This window comes from Engystomops pustulosus, chromosome 2 (assembly GCF_040894005.1).
Source record: "Engystomops pustulosus chromosome 2, aEngPut4.maternal, whole genome shotgun sequence".
Lineage (NCBI taxonomy): Eukaryota > Metazoa > Chordata > Amphibia > Anura > Leptodactylidae > Engystomops > Engystomops pustulosus.
In genome coordinates, this window is record NC_092412.1 from 119292496 (window position 1) to 119309897 (window position 17402).

The 17402-nt window shown below is 40.0% G+C and overlaps 1 protein-coding gene across 2 annotated transcripts in view; it reads left to right on the forward strand.

The window, feature by feature from the left end:
* LOC140118356 (uncharacterized) overlaps positions 1 to 17402 on the forward strand; it is a 315197-nt gene that overhangs the window by 205623 nt on the left and 92172 nt on the right. For both annotated transcript variants that reach the window (XM_072136177.1, XM_072136178.1), the window contains exon 80: positions 15688 to 15817. In XM_072136177.1, the coding sequence (XP_071992278.1) occupies positions 15688 to 15817 (130 nt within the window). The remainder of the gene's footprint in view (positions 1 to 15687; positions 15818 to 17402) is intronic.

Genomic DNA, 17402 nt, shown 5'->3' on the forward strand with positions numbered 1-17402 from the left:
ACAGAGTTTGCCAGGACTCAAGACTTCCACCTGCAGTCCACAGAAGCCCTGGAAATACCATACTTGGTACTATTTACAGTGACACATCCCAGGCTGCCTGGAACTACTGGAGGAGTGTGAAGGTGTGGACAGAGCTGGATTAGTTCAGGAGCTTTTGCTCCTGACCTGGCAATTCTTCCTGTTCAAGGGACCCAATGATACACCAAGCTACTATGATAAACCAAATGTCTTCACTTTCTTTCTACCTTAGGGGGCTGGTACAATTAAAAGTCGTGACAGAGCATGGAGAAATAAGTTTGTGCTTCAGTGACCATTTTGGCACCTTGCGATAAAATGGAGGGTCTTGGTTGTAGTTTGCGCACTGGGTCTCTAATAGGTTTGCCATCACTGCCACATAGAATCCAATTGATGCTTCTATTAGATATGATAGCATCATGTCCTTTAGCAAAGGCTGTTATCCATTATGTCCACACACAGTATACAGTTTGGTATCAATTAGTTTTGGAAAAAGTTACTGGTTGTGTCATGGACCAGATATATCACAGTTGTGGCACACCAGTTCAGGTTTTGCGCCTAAATGAGGTGCACTGGTGCGCCTGAATTATTACAAGCCATCTGTGATGAGTTTAGTTCGTGCCTCTTATTATTCACTTGTGAGTCGCAGCATGATTTTGCGACTGCCCTTTACTTTAGATGCAATATAGGTGCAATCTTCGATTCAGGCACCTACATGTAGGCCTCCTACAAGCTCCACTTTGCTTCTCTCCCACACCGCAGCACGAAAATAACACTCACAGCAGAGCTAAGGTGTTTGACAAGCAGCATCCAATCATCCTCCCCAGCAGTGGCTATTATCATTTCCTGGAGGGGTCCTCCAGTGCTGATCTCCTGCTGCCCTCCTGTAATTCTGGCCAGAATTCCTACTGACAGTAGTGTGGTAAGCCTTTGTAAACAGAAGCTCATGACCAGGACCACCACTAGGAAGTTTGGGACCCTTGACTAACAAATTTTGTAGGCCCCCCACAGAATGATAATCTGGCTCTGTGTCCACAGTGAGTTACCTGCACCTGGCAAGGGAGGAAGTCTTTCTGTGACTTGGGGCCCCTTCTCCTCCTCGGGCCCCCCTGATGTCGGTCTTGCTCATGACCATAAACAGTGGCTGCATGACATGTAAACACTGGCTGAGTTCTGCTACTGTAATATTGCTCTGCAGAGGAACTCAGGGTCTTGCTTCTCAGTCTACACCACCTTCGAGCTGGAGTGTTTTTGCATCATAATTGTGCCAATTTCAAAAAGTCGCTATTAATTTAGTCATTAAGTAGGCACAGCAAAACATCTGGATTGATAGGATAAATGAGGAAAACATGTTTTTTTTGGCATTTCGGTGCAAAACTGGCACAAAATTACTGCAACAAAATGGAAAGTCGCTAAAAAAAATAAAAATAAAATAAATAAATAAAAAAAATTATAAAAAAAATATATACATATATATCTGTATATATGTCTCTTGGCTTCTTGAAAGTAAGTCAGACATTGAGGAAGAAGGAGAGGGAGCAGTCACATTCAGGCACAAGAGGCGTAGGGGGCCCATAAGGTGTCACTTTCCCATATGAGAAGATTAGTACTTGCAGTACCATACATTATAGTCAGGGGCCTGGCACAGACTTTTCACTGAGGCCCATTAGCTTCAATTTACGCCACAGGGAGTTTGGTTATGGTAGTACTGGAGTTATGGTATTACTGGAGATAAAATATTCCTGTTTCCTACCCCCTATTTTGAAAAAGAAAAAGTTGTCAGTTAATTTTTTACTTTTTTCCTGACTGCGATGTAATATTAAGATGTGCAGAAGGGTCAATGTTTTTGTTAAATGAGATAAAGTTGCAGCTAGAGTAAGGTCTACGAATGACCAGTGTAAGATACAGAGCTCATCTGTAATGTGCTAAACAAAGATAGGTCAGTCACAGCTTAATCCTCCACATAAAGGGTGCCTCATCTATGGGGTGCAAGACTGGCCATTACATGTGTTAAGGAGGTCGCACTGGTTTCGGACGCCATCTTGACTACTGTCCGCCATCTTAAATACAGCGGCCATGTTCCCTGACCATTGTCAAGTTAATGTCATGATTCAAACTTCATTTTATGTAACCTGTTTGCTGGCCTGTCAGCTAATACCCTTTGGCATTTAATGAGAAGCCAGTCTGTCCTTGAGGCTACATTATATTATGATTCTGGAGTCCACTTATCTTATTCTTCTCAGCATTAGTATAAACAATATCTGTGTACAAGGTCTCTGAGAACTGAGCACAATTAATTAATTGTTTTTCCCAGAATGTGCTGATGACCAATAGTTTTACAGTATACTATTCACGCCTACTCTTCTGTCTGTGATATTATGCATTTTGAGATATTAAACAGGAGAAGATCTTGACATACACTAAGAGACTGACGTGTGTCTTAGTTTTTATGTTCAATCATGAAAGGGTTAATTAGGACTCACCTTACAAAAGTCAAGAGGGCTGTTGGGGCCCTGCATAAAAATCCCTACCACATGGTTTATTGAAGTTACATGGACTGCAATCATCTGAGTATAACACAGGGACCAGTTATTGATCCAGCAGCATTAGCTTTCTGAAGTTCAGAATGATAAAATGCACTATTGTTTTCATCATACGGCCATAGCTGTGCACAGGAAGAGTATATTAAGAGCATTACATCATCCTAATGATAGGCTGTTACAGGACCATTTACAGGGGAACTAAGCATTAATGTTAAAAAATCAATACAAAAAGGATATTTAGGATGATCTGTTTTATCCTAGTAACTTTTTATATGTGTAGAACTTCTTTGTTTGGGATTTAAATGGGTCTATATAACAAAATATATACAAGGTATAAATTCAACCGAGGAATAAAGAAATAAATCAGACTGTAGATGCAGATAATGTTTTTTATTGACATCAACTATTGTCTGAAAACGCTTGGAAATATTGAACCGTTTCTTCTTGTCTGTTTTTCTTGCTAACTGAAAGCACACATGTACTATATAAAAGCTGGTGCCAAAACAAGTCTGTATTAAACATTCATTATTCTTCTTTAACTTATGCAGCAGTTTGGAGTTTCTGAAGGAAAGCATATTCCCATAATACTTAAAGCTTTTTTTATTGCAGAAATTTATAGAGCAGATGGTTATAGTAAACTGTGTGATATACTATACTTAATGAAGTAGCAGCTTCTCTGTGTTTTTTTTTCTACTCATCTTTCTCCTGTAGTGAGTATGTTCGTGTGTGAAGATAATTTCTTATAAATGTAGCCATGTTGTCCCTTAGAAACGAGATAGCTTCCTCGGATTTCAGGGTCTTCAATGTCTTTAATTTAATATATCTAATAGAGGATCTGTCAGAATGTTTTGTAGACACGTGGAAAATGAACCAGGATTTGTGCACACAGTACAAGCTGTATGTATGGTATTGACTTTGATTATAACTATCAAACATTCTAAGGCAAGCCACAGAAACCTAACGGTGGGCACTGGGTTTCTGTGGCTTTGCCAGTGGGTATGTATTCCCTGTATTTATTCATTATGTTTATAAGACTTGATATTAGAATCATTTAGGTACAAAACTAATACTTTTATACATTTGTCTGCTTAGCTACACCAGTTGTCCTTTTTTGTGGTCAGTCACCTTGAATGTTTTAATTACTCTTCAATTAGGATATGTTTATTGTGTAACTAATAATAAAGCTTGTCTTTCTTAGTGAAGCATGCATCTTTGAGAGTGTCAGGTAGCATAATAGTAAATAGAGCAGTTGTATTACTATACAATTCTGATTTACAAGGATTTAGTTTCGAGGTTGATCTTGTGTTGGTGTATTATCAAACATTCTATCAACATTCAATGAAGGATTTGTTCATAGCTCCCATCTTCCCTAGTGACAGAAAAATATGATAAACGGTGCTCCATGCAGGAAAGACATATATGACAACTGCCACATAGGAGAGAAAGAATACATGCCCTTAGCCTTATTAGGAGCAGCTTCCTTGTTGGGAATAAATCAGGTGCCTTATACAGTTCCACTTGATCCCAAACCGTTGGATCACTCAAATCCTTCCAATAGACATAGCTTACTGGGCAGAAATAGCAGTAGAAGTAGAAGTGGAAATGTATCCCTTGTGCATAATGAAGCATCTCTTTCACTTGTGAAAAACTGCACAACATGTTTGGTGGTTGTGGTGGTGGGTCAATGTATTAATATATGTGTTGCTTATTTTTTACGGTGCATATAGTTTGTAATGTATAATATAATATTCAAATACAGAAATGCAGATATATAATACTGTATGTGATGTAACTATATGTGGCACTATATCACAATTGCAGGTCCCTCTGTTGAGGACAGTTATCCATTCTTTCCTTCACTGATTTGATGCAAGTTGTTTGTTCATCATCTCAGAGGCACCACTAGAGGGCAGTAGCACACCATGAAGATGTTGCTGCTGTACAGAACACAGAGCTCAATTAATGGATGTAGATTGGATTCCATTAGTAAAATCTCACATTTTACACAGATTGACAATGCATCTCTTACTGTTAGAGAGACTGAAATAGATTAATAGGTTTGAGCATATGTAGAATTTCTTTTGTGCTTATCTAACATATTGCTTTTATACTTTACTATACTATTAACATTTAGCTTCATTTTAGGCTAGACTCATTTGATTGCCATACAGTTTGGTAATCACTGCCATTGTTTCTGTCTCTCAAGAATACAATAAGACATAATTTGGAGTTTTCTTTAAATGTCGGTCCTTTTTAACAGTTTGCTTTAGATAATTTCAAAGATCTTTTGTGTGCAAAAAACCTCCATCATCTCCTCGGTAAAAGATATGTTTTTGACAAACACTGGCATCTTTTATTAATTATTACAGTACATTTTAAAGTAACATAAAAAAGCTACAGTTACATTCTGTAACTAAATAAATACAATGACATTTAGATATAATAGTTTTGTCACGCCCATACCTGCAATCCTTGGTACGGATCGCGGGTACACCCGTGCCATTCGATGTGGCGCCATGCCTCCTGGCCCATACTCACCTCTCCGGGCTCCTGGCTCTGTATTAGTCCCGAGTAGGCCGCATGTCTGCTCTGGACTAGGCCACGCACTCCCGCTGCTAGGGCGCGCACGTTCTCCTGATTGGTGCTGGCTAATCCGGTTTGCCTTTATAATCCAGCACCTCCCTTCACTGTCTGCCGGATATTCAAGTTAGTATTCCTGAAGTGAAAGCCATCCTGTGTTTCCTAGTGTTCCTCCGTGTTCCAGCGTTTCCGGGATTCCTCTGTGTGTTGGTACTCCAGTGTTCTTTCGTGTTCCTGGTTTTCCTGTGTGTCCCTGTGGCGCTCCTGTATCCCTGTGGTGTTCCTGTATACCTGTGGTGTTTCTGTATCCCTGGGGTGTTTCTGTATCCCTGTGGCGTTCCTGTATCCCTGTGGCGATCCTGTATCTCTGTGCCATTCCTGTATCCCTGTGGCATTCCTGTATCCCTGTGGCGTTCCTGTGTTCCTGTGGCAGTCCTGTGTTCCTGTGGCGGTCCTGTGTTCCTGTCAAGAACCAGAGAAAAGAATAGATGCGTACATTGGACTGAAATGATAAAGTACATTTTATTTCATAATCATACAAAAATCATAACAAAGACAAGACATAGAAAGATTAAAAACACTTAAAAAGGTACACACAATCGTGTGCCCAACTACCATGGGTCATGTAGTGACCCAGCACTCGTTAGCTCAATCTGCCCACAATGATAAATAACATTCACAAAAGAAGTGCACCAGTAGGCAGAACAAACAATTACAAAATAATAGAAAAATTCTAACACATATAAACCGCCCTACTAATACGATACCCTACTAGATTATCCTCAGAAAGCCAGGTAAACTGAGTGGAATAAATGGACAGGGAGCCGGGGAGGCAGAGAACCCCATGCGTATTGTCACCTCGGGGTGACTTCCTCAGGTGTTGTTTTGACTTGGTCCTGTGTTCCTGTGGCGGTCCTGTATCCCGTTGGTCATCCCGAGGTCCTGCCATCCCGAGGTCTTGCCAGCCGATGTCCTGCCATCCAGCCGAGGTCCTGCCATCCAGCCGAGTTCCTGCCATCCTTAGGTCTGTTCCTGTGTCCAGCTCCAGTGGTCCGTCCCTGTGGTTCCTACTAAGGTGATCCATCCCTGTGGTTCCTGTGCCATCCTGTGGTTCTTGTTTCCTGCTTCCCTACCTTGGCTGCTACCAGTGGAACGACCTGGTGGCCACCCCAGCAAGACCATCCTGCTTTGCGGAGGGCTCTGGTGAAGACAAGGGGCCACTTAGACTTAGTACCATCATTCCCAGCGGTGGTCCAGACGGTCCGCAGACTCTTTCCACAGAGGCTCTCTGACGGTTCGCCCAGCCAAACCGTGACAGTAAGATCCGACCATAGACTCTGCCAAGGTCTTGACCCTCCCAAAGCCATGGACAGTGTCAAGGATCCATACCAGCTTCTGGCAGACCTTTCCAGCAGTGTCGCTCAGCAGTCTCAAGAGATTGCTGTCCAAAAGGAACTTCTAGACAGACTCGCTGCCACTCTGAGACCGATGATTGTATCCGAGCAGCAGGCTCCCGCGACTCCCCCTCCTGTTGCTCCAGTCACCCCACCATGTTTTCTGGCAGTAGTCTAGCAGAATCTGGACTCAAATTTTAACAAATTTGATGCCAATCCCAATTTGTGCAGTAGCTTTGTTTCCCAGTGCTCGCTGCATATTGAACTAATGTCGTCCCAGTTCACCACCGAATGCTCTAAGGTGGCATTCATCTTTTGTTTGCTCTCCGGAGAGGCCCTGGCCTGGGCAACTTCTCTGTGGGATAGTGGAAACCGGTCAGGGCTACCCTTACCACGTTCTTGGCAGAAATCTGGTCCGTGTTCGAGCAACCTCAACTCTGGCTTCCACGCCTGCCCTGCTTGTCTCCTGAGTGCCAAGAGCTGCCCCAGTCTAAGGTGTGCCAAGAGGTGCCCCAGTCTCCAGCCTGCCAAGAGTTGCCCCAGTCTCTGGCGTGCCAAGAGCCGCCCCAGTCTCCAGGTTGCCAAGAGCCGCCCCAGTCTCCGGCGTGCCAAGAGCCGCCCCAGTCTCCAGCGTGCCAAGAGCTGCTGCTGCCAGTGGTGTTCCAAGAGCCACCCCAGCCAGCGGCATTCAAAGAGTGACCCCAGCCACCAGCTTTCCGAGAGTGGCCCCAGCCAGCGGCTTTCCAAGAGTGGCCCCAGCCAGCGGCTTTCCAAGAGTTGCCCCAGCCAGCGGGTTTCTAAGAGTGGCCCCAGCCAGCGGCTTTCCAAGAGTGGCTTCCCAGTGCTGATCTGGCTTCCCAAGAGCCAACCTCCACAGCTTCCCAGTGCTGCTCTGGCTTCCAAAGAGCCACTACAGCCTCAGGCCATACTGAGGAGGCAGTGCAAGTTATCAGAGTCCATCTCCCAGCCAAAGGACACTCCAGGCGTCTCCCGGATACCCTCAGCTTGTTCCCTGCCTGGGCCAAGCATCTCATCTGGGTTTGTCCTGTTTCTGCTTTCCTCCTCAGGTATCCCGCCACCAAGATGAATTGAAGGAAGCAGAAGAAGAAAAAGAAGAGGCTATAGAAGAAGAGAAGAGGGGCCCTAAAGTGAAGCGCGGGGGGCGGGGGGGGGGAGCGTACTGTAACGGCCATACCTGCAAACCTCGGTGCGGATCACAGGTACACCCGTGCCCTTCGATGTGGCGCCTATGACCCCGGCAGCTGGATTCCTGTGAAGTCTGACGTCCTTCTGAAGGGGATGTACACTCATTACTGATGCTGCATGCTCCTTCAGTCAGTCCCACTGCCATGTTTTGAAGGGTGTGCAGACAGTAAAAGTCCAATCTGTGTTCGTTATTGACCAATGTCTAAGCAGGCTAAATTATTAAAAAGGTGATCACATAGCAAAAAAAATGTAATGTACTGTGTTTCAGACCAAACATAGTCCTTATTCATGCATAAATAACAACCACCACATATGGGCAGTATAACATAGTCCAAGCAGTCAAAAATAGAGCAGCACTCACTAATATTCGTATGGATATCCTTTATTAATTTAGGTAGTACATAGTTAAAAGCAGAGCACCGCAACAGGATGTTTGTGCTTTCTCAAACCATACGGCACAAAATGGCCCATTACCTCCCTCTGCTTTTAACTATGTGCTCCATCGATTAATAAAGGATATCCGTACAAATTTCAGTGAGTGTCAACTTTTTATTGTCCAGAGCACCGCCTAGTAGTATGGATTGCAATCCTTTCCTGCCAATGAAAGGTCAAATACTTTAACAAGATGCTACAAGAAATAATATAGAATGCAGGACATCTAAATTATGATTATGCTTTTATGAAGTGAATAAAATGGCCTCTGTTTACACTACTAAACCAACAGCACACAGTTTACTTATAGAAAGGCTCGAAAGTCATGAACAAATGAGCTGAGTTATTTTTCTGGCTTTTATTTGTTTTTAACTTTGCCTAGAATAAAAATTGAGTATTAACAGCCTGGAAGAGGATAGTGATTTCTGATGCACCTTGGGCTCTTTACACATAGGACCATACTAGTATCTTTTTAAAGATAAGAAACTCATTTTTAAATCACATCAGGGCTGTGGTTCTGTGAGCTACAGAACCAGATATACAGTTAAAGACATTAGTCAAGAATTGGATTGTTATTTGCAGCTCATTTACTCAAAAATGACCTAAACTACCTGTATCTTGGAATTTATAACCACTAAAAGTGACTTAAGGACAAATGTCTTTCTTCTCAGCTCATTTATATGACTTTGGAGCCAGATATAGAGAGCATTTCATACACTACCTTACTTTTAGTGCTGTAAAATCTGGTAACAGAGTCCCTTTTAATCAGGGTGTTTAGTAGTTTAGTTGTATCATTCTTTACATGGATATATGGTAACTCAGATTAGCTTTTTAAGATATTTGCTAAATATTTTGTTACAAGGTATCTCTTCTATATATGTGAAAAGCTGTGGTATGTTGAAATTTGAAACCTACAAGTTTTATTAGCTTGTTAAAATATTCATAATTTCGTTAGCAATTTTTGTCCTTAACCAGTGTCCTATCATTTAATTCTGGACAAATACACAGTGCATACACAGTAGATAATAATACATAAACTGTAAACCTACAAACAGAAAGTAGAATGCTGACTTTCCGCAGACATTTATGGAATATTTATTAGAATAGATAGGATAGAGGTTGGCTGAAAAATGAAATATGGCAGAGGTCATCTGTATTGTGCCAAAGGTAGGTCGGTCACAGGATAAAGATATAGGCTTGAATCATTTGTTGTCTCCAGGGTCATACGTGCCCAGGATATTGGAGATTGCAGACATAGGGGGTCATTTATTAAGGGCCCGATTCGCGTTTTCCCGACGTGTTACCCGAATATTTCCGTTTTGCGCCGCTTGTACTTAAATTGCCCCGGGATTTTGGCGCACGCGATCGGATTGTGGCGCATCGGCGCTGGCATGCGCGCGACGGAAATCGGGGGGCGTGGCCGAACGAAAACCCGACGTATTCGGAAAAACCGCCGCATTTAAAAACCGAAAATGTGTCGCATAAGGACCGCTTACCTTCACCTGGTCCAGCTCGGTGCATTCCGGCGCGATGAGTTTACTTTCAGCGCAGCAGCGCCACCTGGTGGACGGCGGAAGAACTACCTTATTAAATCCCGGCCGGACCCGAATCCAGAGCGGAGAAGCCGCCGCTGGAACGCGAATGGACCGGGTAAGTAAATTTGCCCCATAGACTTGACAGAAGAGATGATCATAAATAAAGTTCCAAACTCATAGTGATTTGGTGAATGTCAATGGGTGTCGTCAGTGCAAGGAGCACATATTACTTTATTAGTTTCAGATAAAAACAAAGCTGTGTCTGAACAATGCTGGCAGTGGGCAGTAAATGCCAATGTATTTAGGATATGAAATGGGAAAGCTTGCAAACAATGCTCAAGTTTTTTGTGCTCTTTTTATGGTTTATAACTTAAATAGAGAAGAGGTGGGTGATGGAAATAGCACACATCACACTAAAAATGGATTTTTCTTTTTATGGCTTTATTGTTGGTCACTGGATACAAGGCATGGTGGGGCACTAGGGTCCCTTTCTCAAGTAAAAAAAGGCTTGATCCTTTTTGTCCTGCTACGTTTTTGAGACTCTGGAGGAGAGAAGTTTCTAACTTTATATAGTGCTAGTGCATTAGTTTATAACTTTATACAATGCTATTCTGTAGTACACTTGTTTCTATAGCTTTCAAACTTGTAATTCACCAGGGGAAGAGTATACCCCATATAGCCCTCCCCTCACAAATTCAGCCTGTATATAGTACCAATAAATTTTGCAATAAAACAGCAACCATCTGGCAATGGACTGTAACTCTTCTTCATTCAAGTCGATGTCGCTTTGTTGTAGTTTTGCAAAAGAATAGTGTGCAATTACTATACACTACTGTGTAGGATAACACTATGGCCTGATATACTAATGTATCTGCACCAGTTTATTTAGTCTATCTTTGCATTAAAAAGATCTTTGAAGCTTGCACATGTATTTATAAAGTGTGTAAAAGGGTTCAACTGGGTTCCCATCTTGTAAACAGATCAGTTTTGCTAAGAGTTTACGCAAGTATTGGAATTTTTGAGACATTTGGAAGGTCTTTTGTGCGCCTTACGTATCATGTATTTTTACTTGTGATACATGTTCAGTTTTTCCTATGCTGGCGGGCACAAATTTTGGCTTCTTTTTGTTGCAAATGTGAAGAGGTTATATGCCGGAGTGGACACTACTGTTAATTTGGGATTTGAAGCGTATCCTGCATTTTTAAGCACTGTAGTCACACCCCAGGGAGATGACGACATATGAGGCTGCAGTCACATGTGGTGTTAAGGGTGCGGTCACACGTTGCATTTTAATAGCGTTTTGAAACCTATTAAATATATCAAAACGCAAAGTAAACGCAATATTAGCGCATACAACCAAGATTATAAGGGGAAATAGGGGGACTAGAATACAATGATAGGTTACAAAATTTGGGATTATTAAGTTTGGTTGAAAGATGGATGAGGGTAGACCTCATTATAATGTACTAATACCTGAACGGACAGTACAAGGATCTCTCCAAAGATCTTTTTATACCTAGGCCTGTAACCAGGACAAGGGGGCATCCTCTACGCCTAGAGGAAAGGCGATTCTACCATCAACATAGACAAAGATTCTTTACTGTAAGAGCAGTGAGACTATGGAACTCTCTGCCGCAGGAGGTTGTTATAGCGGACTCTATGTACATGTTCAAGAGAGGCCTGGATGCCTTTCTGGAGAAAAAAAATATCACGGGTTATGGGAAAAAAAAGATTTGTTTAATTCGTAAAAGTTGGACTTGATGGACTTATAACTTGATGGAGATAAGTTCATAAGTAAAAATAAAGCAGACAAAATTGTTGCTTTGATATACAGATACATATGATAATCTATGGTTTTATAGAGTCACCATTGATCATTACTTTCAAATAATTAATCTCTTCCAAAGTCCAGTATAAATGAGCAGAAAACTGTCATCTTTCACCAGAGAAGAGTCAGACTAGAGTGGGTGAGGCACTTTAGATGCCTAAATCTTGGGTTTTATTACAGTTAGCTGTGGTTCAGATTAAAGAAAAATGTTATCTTTCAAGCTGCATCAGAAATGATTCTGTAAGCTGCAGAACCAGTAATACAGGCAGTTAAAGAAAAAGGTTGGAATGAATCTTTATCTACAGACTACATTCCCAATTATGGCTTTACCTGCCCATATCTCTGGTTCCCTAGCTCAAAAAAACGACAGTTTGGTTCTATCTGTTTATACATAAACACGTGAGATTTCACATAAAGGGGGAATGCTAGAATGTTCCATACCCAAACCAGGGTAAACGTATGTGACTGGTTTCTTTAACAAAGTATAATAATAATAATAATAATAATACGTGAAGAAACAAGGACCGACAATGGCAGTATGAAACTGAAAAATGAAAGAATACAAATTAAATTACTTTATGTCTTTTATACACTTTTATCACTTTTCGGTACTACTCAAAAGGTGGTCATACATATAAAGCTGTCTGTATCCAGAAATTGGATTGTGGACTTGATATTTAAATTCCCTTTCTTTTGCCTTTGTCAGAGGAAAGAGGATGGGCATGTTGAGTTTCTTGCTTAGCTGACCTGAGTGTGCATGAGTATGGGAAGGTCAGAAGCAGGGGCGTAACTACAATGGTAGCAGCCATAGCAGCTGTTATGGGGCCCACAGTGTCAAGGGGGGCCCTGACAGCCAAACTGACTAACGAATGGAGCATGTGCACCTTTGTACATGTTATTCTGCACATTGTACAGTAAAATATGTATATAAAAGTGCACATATTCCACAGTACTCTACTAGTCAGCATACTTCCCCTATGTGGCCAGCAGCTTCTGGGACAGATTTGTGGCTTCTGACACCACCTTGGTAGAAGATTACTTCATGAGACTGAGTATATACCTATGTCAGTATAAATGTATGGATGTAAACATTTGAATCTGCTGTATGTAATATTGTGTATATATGGTTATATGCTCTATATGTGATGTGTAAATCATGTATGTGTTTATGGTGTATATTAATATATGTCTGCTCTATGTCTCTATATGGCACTGTATGTATATGTGCTGTGTATATGTATATACTGTATATCTGTTCTGTATATCTCTATATGGTACTGTATGTATGTATATGTGGTGTGTATATGCTCTATATGTGTGTATGTGATGTGTATATGTGTGTATATACTATATTTGTGTGGATATGCTGTATGTCTGTATATGGTATTGTATGTATATGTGTATTTGCTGTATGTGTGTATATGTTATGTGTACATACTATATGTGTGAGTGTATTTGATGTGTATATACTGTTGGTGTGTAAAAGAAGTATATATATACTGTGTGTATAAGATGTGTATATACTTTATGTGTAAGTGTATAAATGTATATATGAGTGCATAAATGTGTGTGCATAAGTGTAGAAATGTGTATGTATGTGTATGTACATAATTATATAAATGTGTGTGATTGTAACTTGTGTGTGAGTATACAAATATGTATTTTTTTAAGGTGGGCCTATGGTGCCCTGCCTCTCCTGGTTACGTCCCTGGTCAGAAGGAAAAGCTGTCAGCCAAACAAGTGGTTGTCGCCCAAGTTTTCTGAAATATTTGATCTTACATGAATATACACAGCAGCACCTACTACTCATTTTGATTTTTGACTGGAGGTCCCCTTTAACTAACATAGGCAATCCATATAAGGAGCGGGCTTACCCAAGAGTACTACTTGCGAATCAGTTTCTCCAGCATAAAATTGCTTTGGACGGCATGTAAATGCAGCAATCTCTAAACTGTAAGATTTTAATTTGTATTCTGTCCTTATCTCTGAACCTGCAGTTTCCCTACAAGAGAAATAACAATATGTCTTGTGAAAATGATTAACTGTATCTGTGGATTATTTATTCAATAGACAATAAGGCTATTTGTTTATGGTTGGGCAAACACAATGCTGTCTTTTTCTGCCTTCGATTTACATCATCAATGATTTATGAGCTTTCTGTATTTGCTGTTTTAATTACCATATGAATATAAAATGACACTAGGTAATTAGCTGTGCTATAATTGTAAGCTGGGAAACATCCATCTACAACGCTACATGGGATTTCAGTGGGTGTTTGTAAGCAACAACTCTGTGTAAGACATACTGTTAGATGCCAGTCTTCAGTAAATAAAGCAAGGTTGTGGCAAAAGTCAGCATTTTCATCAAAGGCAACTACAAAATGAACAGATTACCATATACTTAATGAATTGGAGCAAGCTTGTTTCTTTCCTTTAAATCAAGAGGCTCCATCCTCTGGGTTTCAGGCCCCCAGTAATCATATGTAGATGACCTATTCTAAGTTATGTCTCACTTAGAGGAAACCTACCATCACAGATCTACCTAATAAGGCAGATCCAATGTAAGGTTCTTTTACTATGAACAAACCCTATCCTTTCTAAATCTTTACTGGTGAGAACTGTCTAAAAACGTAGTCTGATATATATGCTTATTTTCTCAAATGGCTACTGGGGCATGGAGAAGCGGCTCCATGGAGAGGGAGCTACAGCTGGAAGCTACAGCTACTCCATACCCTAGTAGCTTCTTTCATTCCCTCCTACCCTATCTTCAGTAGCCGCTTGAAAATAATTAGCATATATATCGGCCTAAGTTTTTAGACAGTTCTAGGCCAGTAAAGATCTAATTCAAAAAAGAATAGGGCATGTTCATAGTAAAGTAACCTGCCATGGTAGGTTTCCTTTAAAATAAATGTCCTTCCATTTGATGTGTATGGTTCTTATGCAGGTACAGGTTATCCTTTGTTAAAAGTAGCAAGAAAAGATCATGCAGTCTTGTACTAGTCTCTTTTATCAGCTGTCATTCTTGTTTAACTCTTTCCGAGCAAGATCTATGTCGTCAGAGAACCGTAGTGTTATTACAAAGAACACATACTGTATCCCTGAAGAAACTTATGGATACCATTTTGTCATAAAACTCAGGGTAGAGCTTAGTATATACAGAAGTAAGCAAGAAAGCATGCTCAAGGAAGATTCCTATTGAACTCTGAACTTGAGCCTTCAGAAGCAGACAGAAAGCAGGACAGTAAAGTGTAAAAATTAATAATCTTTTATATAGAGTAACTAACCTTACAATAAGAGTAACCAGCCCAAATATATATATATATATATATATATATATATATATACACACACACAAGAAAAACAAAACTCCAAGCTCAAAGGCGAGCTCCAAAGTCCAGGTAAAATGGGCTTAAATTAAAAAATGAAGCAGCACTCCAAATTCAAAAAATAAGATGGGGTGAGGTTTATTCAAACAATAGTCAATAGTATCATACACGTTTATAGGGGTGTGGTTAAACATACATATCAAAAAGGGTACAAACATCATGTAATAATAAAAGTATATAAAATAATACATACAGATCATCCCATAATTCAACAGTGATTATAAAGTGCTAGTGCATATACGACAATAAAAAATCGTAAATCCATCAACATAGTGAACATAGTACCTGGCGTCTCATAGTGTACAGATATGTTAAATGACATGGCAGTGGCCGCGTCTCTCTCACTGCACAGTGCATGCCTGAAGTCAGCAGACCGAACGGACCGAACAAAATACCAGATATGTGCTAAAGGGTCAATGGACTAAAAAAATATACAGACAACCCCTAGTTAAAGACTGACCCCTCTGCCCACTGTGACCTCTGGTGAGGCTCTCTGGATGCTTTACTTTAGTCCCAGGCTGCAATGATCAGCTGTACAGAACTGACCTGGATCAGGAAAATATTATGGTTAAGGAGAAAGTAGGAGTTTAAGCTTATTTTTCAATGTTCAGTGTTTAGTGCATGATGGATTTTAATTAAATGTACAAACAATTCTTGTAAATCTTTCATACTATATGTATATACACAATATTATAATGCTATACATGATACATAGTACATGATGTAATATATAAGAAAAGAATGATGAGCATAAACTTTTTTTTTACAGATGGGGAACCAATGCCAATTGGTAAATCTTCCAACAAACTTGTGGACCCACATGACTCCACCATGTCTATCCAAGGCATACGTAAAATAATGGATATGTTGACCAAGGCAATGTACCATGCCATAATTCAGTAAGAATTTCTTAACTTTTCTTGTCAAAATAGTATATAGAATTAACTTAAGATATATAACTTAGTATGGTTGTGTTCAATTCCTTTAGTATTATACTATTATGATGTCATATCATGGCTAATGCTGACACAGAGAAGGGGGTTGTACTGGCTTGTGAACTAAGGCAGACAATCTTGGCAGTGAATAATCATCCCTTGTCAACTATACCCATATAGACAAAATTAGATAGAAAAAGGTTAAGAGGGACATAAAAAGGAGAAATTAAGGCATTTATAGGAAACGAGTTGTGTGCCTGGTAACGTTCTTTTTTTCCTAGCCATACACCATGTAATTATTATCTACAGTATCTTGTATAATATAGAACTGGGCAAGTGTAAACTAGTATGTCTTACAGGGAACTACAGAGACAACACCAGTTTCTTTTAGTGGATGTCTACTCTTAGGACATTAAATCTTATTTCGAGCAGTCAAGTGCAATAAGTCTCGTTAATGAACATTATGTGGTTTCTTAACATTCTGTTGAAGTGCAGATTATATTTATAAAAGGCAAACATACATTATACTGATGACACATGTGAGACTTAAATTAGATTCATTTTTCATACACTCATTTCTATAGCACTCAAGAGGAGAATAATTATTTTCAGAGGAACTTTATCTCCAAAATTGTTCTTATAGTATTAGTGTAAATAGGAAATGCAAACAGTAAAGTATCAATTAGTACTCAACTGGGAACATATCAGATTAACTTTTAAGAGCATATATTAAAATAATAAATCTCCGTATTAATACCCATAATCTTTTAGTAAATGGCAGCATGCTCCATCTCCAACCTGTAGCCAAAATACAATGGATTAAATTTCATTTTTTGATATTCAGTAGTGGTAATGAGATACAAAGAGTGGGGGTGTGCATATATAATCTGATGGTAGAGCCAAGAGGCATTCCGGTGGCGTAGGCTGGCATGCCTGTGGCTCATTTGCATATTTTCACAAAGTCTTTTTTACAAGAAGGCGGCAGATGTTGAAGTATTTTTTGTTGTGTTTTTCATCGTCACTTTTCCAAAGCGATAACATTTTAAATTTTTAGTCATCGTTGTTTTTTGCAGTTTGAGTAAAATTATTTTAATGAAGCCATTTGGGGTACAAATTATTTATCTTTGAATCCTTAATAGGGATGAAATGGAGAAAAGCAATTGCCTTATTAATTTACTGTGTTCACCATTCTCCACATCAGTCAGGTCATGAAGGAGGAACTACACATACAAAAAATGAAAGATCTGGGCACATGAAAAAAGCAGATCAAGCGCAATTAGAGACCAAACATGTGCTATGCCAAAATATATAATCTTTATTAATTAAGCAAACAGATCAGTAATCACACCAATTAAAAGGGGTAGCCCTGAGGAAGCCACTGTTAGTGGCAATACGCGTGGGGCTTTCCCAGCCCCTTCCGCGTCTGTCAGGCTTGTTTGGTAATTATAACGATTAACAGTCTTATCATGTTTTTTACATGGACATACTTTGCCATGATGTTGCATAACTTTTGGTCACCTTTGCTACCTTTTGTATTGGTGTAGCTAGA